At 39.8% G+C, this 8,404-nt stretch overlaps 1 protein-coding gene across 1 annotated transcript in view; it reads right to left on the bottom strand.

Annotated features, from left to right (window-relative positions):
* cyth3b (cytohesin 3b) overlaps positions 1-8,095 on the bottom strand; it is a 67,946-nt gene extending 59,851 nt beyond the window's left edge. The window contains 2 exon segments of the mRNA XM_028455734.1: positions 4,578-4,616; positions 7,761-8,095. Of these exon segments, the coding sequence (XP_028311535.1) occupies positions 4,578-4,616; positions 7,761-7,779 (58 nt within the window). The 5' untranslated portion in view covers positions 7,780-8,095.
* Between the last annotated feature and the right edge of the window lie 309 nt (positions 8,096-8,404).

Below are 8,404 nucleotides of genomic sequence, written 5' to 3'. Positions count from 1 at the left end.
AAAATGAAGTCGGTTTTTTAGATAGATGATATTCAGATTAAGTTTTGTATTTGGAGTTTTTTCCCATAAAAGTTCAGAAGGTTAGCTGCGTATTCTTCCGTAAGTTTTTTGATCTTTTCTTCAAGTGTTTTTTCTGCCATCTGTTCTGTTTTTTCTTAAAAGAAGAGTATGATATAATCTTCCTCTAATGACAGCCTTGCCAGTTTCCCAGAGTAAGGACGGTGATATTTCCGGGGAGTCGTTGTCATAGAAAGTCCTCCCATTCTTTTCTTATAATTTTTTCAAATTTACTGTCATTAAGTAATGAAGTGTTTTAAAGCGCCATAGAGGGATATTTCTGATTAGAGTCACACTGCAGGGTGGGGATATTGGGGCATGACGCTATAATTATTGGGATGTATTTTAGAGGACATCTTATGTACGATGGAATTATTTGAAAGAAAAAAGTCAATTCGGGAGAAGGATTTATGCACAGGGGAGAAGAAGGTATATTCTTTTTTAGTTGGGTTATTCAGTCTCCATACATCTCCTATTCCAAGGTCTTCCATGTAATCCATTAATATTTTAGCAGATCGAGATGGTTTTGTATTTGAGCACTTACTAGATCTGTCCAATGATGTGTTGAGCGCCAGATTGAAGTCACCTCCGATGATTAGAGACGAGTCTGCAGAAAGGTCTGAAAGCTCTGAGAAAATTCTATGGAAAAAATCAGGGTCATCATTATTGGGGGCATATAGATTAAGAATTGTGAAACATTTATTATAGATTACTACTTTGATAATAATATATCTACCCTCTGGGTCTATGACGGAGTTGATTATGTTAACGGGTAACCTTTTGTTGAGAAGAACCGAGACTCCTCTTTGTCTGGAATTAAAACATGAATTATATATCTTGTTAAAATTTGAATCTGTCAGGGATTTTTCTTCTGATTAAGTAAGTGAGTTTCTTGAAAGAAGACAATGTCTGCATTTAATCTTGATACATAGTCAAATATCTTAATCTTTTTAGCCTGTGAGCGAATGCCACGCACATTCCAAGAAGTTACTGTAAACTGATACATAGAGTGAGGTGAGTGTTAGTCCATTACAGGTGTGAGCATAAGTGAGAATCTGTGAGCATTTGTGCACTGTGTTGTAAAAAGCTTGGATGCAAGGAAAGAAAGAAGAGGAGACATATTTATCATGCGATAGCACCACGGGGTAAAGGACTGGATTGAATAGGTTAGTGAAGAGCACAAACATACAATGACAACAACCAATATCAAAAGAGTAAAGGAGCAAGGGGTAATTATAGGAGGTATAGGAGGTGGGGGGTGTTGTGGGTGTTGAGTGAGTGTGAAACAAAAAAAGAGTGAGGGGTTCGAGACGAGTGAGTTGACATGAGGGTAGAGAGTGTCCCTGTGAGAGAGTACGTGCCCAAAAAGTGTTTACCAAAATCTAAGCCAATATGTAGCATACATACAACATACATACACATACGTGTCTATATATACCTTCCATGTTTTTATTTTAGTGTTATTATTATCTTTATGTATTTATTTATTTTAATTATTATTATTGTTATATATATATATACATATATTTTTTTTTTATTTTTTTTTTTTTTATGGAGTTATCATTATTTTATATATATTTTCTCTATTTATATATATATATATATATATACACACACATACATACATACATATATACATACATACATACATACACATACATATAAACATATATATACATATATACATAGACATATATATACATATATACATACACACATACATACACATACACACATACATACATATACATGCACATATATACACACACACACATACACACATAAACATATACACATACATATATATATATATATATATATATACATATACACACATACATATACATACACACACATCTACATACACATACATATATAAACACATGCATATACACACATACATACATACATATGTATACATACATACATACACATACACACACACATACATACACACTTTTTTTTTTTTTTTTTTTTTAAATGTATTTATTGTTTTTATTTGCCCTTTTTTTTTTTTTTTTTAATGTACAGATATATACATACACACATACAACATATATATTTATTTTAATTTTTTTTAAAAAAATAATGCTACCTTAGCTTCACCATAAGTGGAGAATTATCCTTTCAATGTTAACTCACATAACACCTGTGTTGTGTTTTTTTTTTTTTAACTTCATTATTATTATTATTTTTAGATTTGTCTTTCTCAGTAGAGCCAGGGCGTGATGTTTAAGTCCCTAAACAGTTGGCCATCTATGTAAAGCTTGTCTACGACCAGTTTGGAATTTTTGCCTTTCTGTCGGTTTTCTTTAAAGATAGGATACAGGGTTTTTCGACGTTCGTTTATTTCCCGAGGGAATTGATCATTCATGCCGAATTGCGTACCTTTAAGTTCCCGACCTTTACTTTTAACCTGGATCTTCTGTTGAAAGTGCTCAAATTTGGCAATGATGGGACGTGGACGGTTTCCTCTCCGTGGTCCGAGGCGATGGACACGGTGAAATGTGATGTTTTTCACGGTTTCTGCCGGGATTTTAAGCGCCGACGACATGAAGTCTTTCAGCAGAGCATGTGGGTCATCGTTGGGGGTTTCTGGAATACCTGAGAATATTACGTTGTCTCTCATACTACGAGATTGGATGTCCAGGACTGATTCTTTAAGAAACTTGTTTTCTTTTTTCAGCTCTTTTACCTCGGAGCTCACCGCAGATAAAGCCGAATGGATATCATGATTATCTTTTTGTAAGTCCTGGATTTGTTGATAGGCAAATTCCAGGCTGACTTTCATTTCCTGAACGTCTCGGTGCAGTAAGTCGAGCACATCCAGCCTCTTAATTATGGTCTGTAGGAGTTCCGTGTGGGATTCTACCTCGAGGTCTGATGTATCGGTGGCCGAATCGTTTTTCCGGCGCTTCGCCGACTTACCTGATGTACTGGCTTTTGGTCCGGACTCCATCACGTACTCAGCGTAATATCTATCTATGAAGTCCTCGAGGTCCTCCACTCTGGCTGGTGAGAGGGCGCGTGGTCGGCTCTCGTTGGTGGCGTTGATTTAACGGTAAAAATCGTTAGTATGTGCACGTAAACAGGATCGGTAAACTAGTCACGGCAGCGAGCCGCCATGTTGAATTTTCTCAGCTTGTCATGTGACTCTCAGAACATCTCGCGTGACTTACCTCTGGCTTTCTGGCCACTGTTGAAATAAATGTTTGGTGCTTGGTTTACAGGTGGCACGAGGTTTCCCACCAAACTGACAAAACTAAAGAGTTGACCCATATGAGTTATTTTAAATGATTCCTCAGGCAAATACAGAACTTGACAGTATCAATGCTCAAAGCGGAGCTTCCTCTTGAAATACCGCCCGTGTAAGTTTGAAGGAGACGGACCGTCTTTCACCAGGTCATGTGACCTGCTGAATGCCTGGAGAATGTTTCACTTTACGGCAGTCACGTGACCACAAGCTCGGATATATATAGTTCCCACGTGACGTCACAACATACGGGAATTTCCCGACCCGACGCCATTGCTGTGGGCAGCTAAAATAAGTTAGCCTCTGTTTACAGCCAAAAAAAAACAATATGGTAGTTTCGTGTTGGGTTAATGGTGCACTAATCGCCGCGATAGTTCAGTTAAACGTGGATTCTTTAGTAAGGAAAGTTGGCAAGTCAGATCCATAACTTTGGGATAGGGATTGGCTCTCAGGGCTGGGGTGAAAATCGGGGCTGGGCTCGCGCCACGGTTACAGCCTATGGGCTGGAGGAGCAGCCGCCACCGTCACACTCTTCTCCCCGCCGCCGGAGAAGTGGGTCTGCCTTGCCGCGTCGGTGGCGCTTCCCCCCTACTCCCTGGCCTCGCCGCCGTTGTCGGCCGGGGTTGGAGGGGATGGGCAACCCGGCTTCCTTGCTGCCACCGACGCGCCGAGGAAGGCCGAGTGGAGGGGAAAGGAGGGCAGTGGTGGTGGCGGCAGCTCCTCCTGCCCATCGACTGTCGCCGCGGCGTGTGCCCAGCCCTTAAAGCTACTGTCTGCAAACACAATCAAAAGACAAGGGAGGCTGGCCCGACTGACTGTTTGTTGATTTTTGCGACAGTGCTGCGGCGCTTGTGGCCACTAGGGGCACTTGACGTGAAAGTTACAGGTCTAGCGCCCTTAGTTTCCAAAAGTTACACAGTGTGCCTTTAAAGAATGGCAGGTTGATAAGTCTGTTAAAGTTTTTAATTCATTGTAATGTTTCAATCAAGTCCTCCAAAGCTAGGTTAAAGCCTAGAATGGTGTAAACTTCTGCAAAAAAAAATCTGCCAGAGCAAAACAAGACTTAAATGGGTGCAGATGTCAGTAAGTGTGTAGTTTTTTGTTAGTTTTTTACACCGCTAGCCGTGGTTAGCTTTGCATGTGTTATATGTCTGTCAGTGGGGACACAGTGACGTTGACTCCCACTACAGGCCAAGCCGTCCAAACCCAGCACAATGACAGCTTTATGCTCAGGTACTAAGCATGCAGCACTCCAGCAATTACTCACATCCGGCAGCTCTACGAGAAGTCAGCATGGACCACTGCCCTACAGAAGTGAGACAAGCACAGTTTCTTGGGGCGTGAAGTCTCTTAAGTAACAGGATGATCCCAGGGGGAAATTACCCAAAAGGGTTGATTAACCGTCTAAAGACAATCCCACTGAGAGTTCAAGACAACACAGAAAGACCTAAAGAAAAGTCACAGGTCTTGATCTGAGCAATAAAACCCAAAGCTTTATCAATCAATGTTCAATAGTTTCCTTTATTTATGGTCTCACTTGGTTAAAAAATACATTGTGTAGTCATACATTGCCTACATCTGTCTCATACGCTTTATTGAGAAAGTCACTTGAGCCACCAACCTGAATAAAACTGTAGCATGCAATTGATTATCTATAATTAAATGAAGCCCCTCTGATAGACAAAAAGCCACAGGGATTTCATTATCATTCTTGTATCAGGGACGATCTGATCCTCTTTAAATCTTGAATGAATGCAAACCTGACAAATGAACAGTGTTTGGGGGCGAGTGCGTGCAATGCCAGGAATTCATGAGCAGACTGCAAGAGGTTTGTGGAAAGATTTATCAATTCATTTCCAAGATCATGCGACCATTTTCCACAAATTTTCCAAGACTGACAATGAAATCTGATGCGACGGTGGTAAGACACAATAAGCCTGCACTAAAGAAAGCTAAAACTCTTAGTAGGGGTGTCCCAATACAAGTTTTTTACTTACTGTTGCTGACTATTATGTTAAGGTTTTATTTCCTCAGTCAACTTTTTTCAGGGAGTTTACTTTGATCTCCTGATGTGTTTCGACCACATCAAAGCGATCAGCAGATGCCTCTGAAGAAGACTGACAGTTGGCGGTCGAAACATGTCAGCAGATCAAATTAAATTCCCTGAAAAATGTTGTCAGAACATAATAAACCTTTTTTTTCTACTTTGTCTGCACATGCTGTAAAAGGTCAACACTACAAGAAGTGCAATATTTTAAAGCAATGCATGTTTTGTTATTGCAATTAAATAAATGAATTTATCTTATTGCATAATTGTGACCATCACCAGCCCTCCCTAAGGAAAAAATAAATAAATAAATAATAAATAAATAAATAAAAAATAAATTAAATCTTAACATAACAGTCAGGAACAGTAGGTATGAAAAAATGAACCCATTTATTATTAACCAATGGGTTACATATATTTAGCCTTTAACATTAGAATGTTCTACTATTAAATAGAATAAATAGATAATAAATGAGAAGATGCTGAAAAGTAACCTCAATAAATCGATTTTAAAAATACATACATATGTCAGAGATTTTAGATGCAGGCCAATACAATCCAATACTGCTTTTTTTCTTAGTTTCATCAGGTCGATATCCAATATCACAATATCAGATTGGGACAACATTACTACTTAGAAAACAAACTGTGCACCACTGCATTAAACAACACTTAAAAAAAGACTTATTGAAGTTAAAAAAAAATGATGTTTCCTTTGTTAAGCCATATATTGGAGATTACCTAAGCAGGTTCAGATGCAGATTCTTCACTTTAGTACAAATCTATGGAGTAGACAAGGGATCAAATGTAATGTAATTATTCTTTCTTAGTTTATTTATTTATTTATTTATTTTGCACATTTAAATCAATGCAGCTTACATTATTTACCAACAGTCTGCAAAAGCTGTTCTCCCTTTCCAAAGATCCAGAATGACACCTGCATACACTCACACTGGCACCGTCTGCAGCACTGGCACAGTTTCTAATGATGACAGGAGTGCACTGTCACTTACCCACATTAATCCAATGAGGCCAGTTGACCAAAGCTTATCGTCAGCCTCAGAGAAGGTCAAGCTTTTCTACCCTTAACACAATGCCTTTGAGCTGAATTAGAGTTCCATATAATTTAACATAGATATAAAAAATTTGCCTTTGGTAATAAACCAGTGCACAGAACTTAGGAGGCATTAGGGCATGTGTCAAACACAAGGCCCGGGGGCCAAATCCGGCCCTTTGGAGCATCCAATCCAATTTGGCCCACAAACTCGACAATATTTGCAGGGGCTCACAGTTTTCCCAGTGCTTATATCGCACAATTGCAGTCATTATTAAAGTTAAACTGTTGGGGAAAGTAACTCAAAGTTCTTACAAAATCCTTAAATTTTCTTTAAATTATGAAATATATAAAAATTAAACAGAGAAAATAAATTAATAGCGATTGGTCACAAAAAAAAGGAAATTTAAAGTGAAGATCCTATTGGGACTGATAACTGCCACTATTTGCTTGGATATGGTCCGTTTCTTAGACCGGGCTCAGGTGGTAGTGGTATGGTGTCGTCTCCTGATTGAGAGGTTGACGGTTCAATACCAGCCTATACCTGTCAAATCAGAATCAGCTTAGAATCCACTTTTTCTGTCATTGCACATGTTACAGAGCAACAGAGCAGTGAAACTACATTTCAGGTTCATCCCATCCAAGAATCATGAAAAGACAATCACATATAAGATGGGAGGACAGGGGCGGGATACAAGTGTAGCGCCCTGTATTTAGATGAAAAGTTGGAGAGCAGGAGGAAAGGAGAGGGGAAAAGGCAGGTCCTAAACTGGGCAAGACACTGAAGCCAAAGTTGCTCCAAGTGATTGAGTAGCGCCTTGCATGGCAGCTCAGTCCCATTGGTGTGTGAATGTGAGTGCAAATGAGCTTTCACACTACTTCGGTGGAGGGATAAAGCGCTATATAAATCAAATCCATTTACCATTTATATATTTTCTATTTCATGTATATGTAGAAGTGCAAAGTGGGGCACAATAATGTTGAAACTACTGATTTCCTGCAGAAAATCTGTGGCCCACGTGAGATTAGAACTAAAATGAGTTCGACACCCCTGTATTAGGGAGTGAAGAGCCTTGCGCAAAGGCACAGTGGTGGTGGATCAGAGTATGGGGCAGGTTGTGATCCTCATCTACACAACTCTACTGATAATTTATTCATTCATTACAAATATATGGCACAAGAAAGTGCTGAAATCATACCAATACAATATCACAGTGAGGACTGTGTTGTGAACTGTAGGCAACTTATCTTCATCACTACTACTATTAACATTACTACAATGATCCTGTATATACACACATGTCCACTCTCCTACATCATTGCTAATAACCACAGTGAATAAACCGTACCTTGGTTATCCTCGTCCATGGTTGCAGTCAATAATAAAACACACCGTGCACTCAAACTTCCGGCGTGCGATTAAAGGTCTAATTTGCGGTGAATGTGACGTCCTAATTTCCAGGTGTCGTTTGGCGGCACAGGTTGTCTCACTGGCAGCCTCTTTTACTGGGAACTACTGGGTCCATTTGTGGCTCACAGACGCAGATAAGGCGGTTCGGTCAGTCCGTCCGTGGGTCAGTCCATCGTCAGCATCAGCCTATGCACACTGTGGCCAGGCGTGTTTTCGTTATTCCTCCAAATGCGCCTTCACTCCACGAGTGACAGGGGACCAGCTCACGCTGGTGCGTCAAAGCGGCCAGTGGGAGCTCACTGCCATACCGGATGTACTGTAGAGTGCTCTTCAAAATAAAAGAGTGACGCTCAAGCTGGTTTGCAGCGCCTTGTACGCCAAATTTTATTCTTTAATTCTGAAATACCAAACAGGAAGTAGTTTGTATGTCCCAGTTGAACTTGACACTAGTGATAATCCTATCCTGGATCAACTACACAACCTCCGGCATTCAGGCCTGATCAGCTTTCACGTGACTCCAGGCTATTGTCCAGGATGTCAAACACACACACACACACACACACGCTTGCACATCAGTTTAAT

Source organism: Gouania willdenowi, chromosome 8 (genome assembly GCF_900634775.1).
Source record: "Gouania willdenowi chromosome 8, fGouWil2.1, whole genome shotgun sequence".
NCBI classification, from domain to species: Eukaryota; Metazoa; Chordata; class Actinopteri; order Blenniiformes; family Gobiesocidae; genus Gouania; species Gouania willdenowi.
This window is presented reverse-complemented; position numbering and strand designations above follow the sequence as displayed.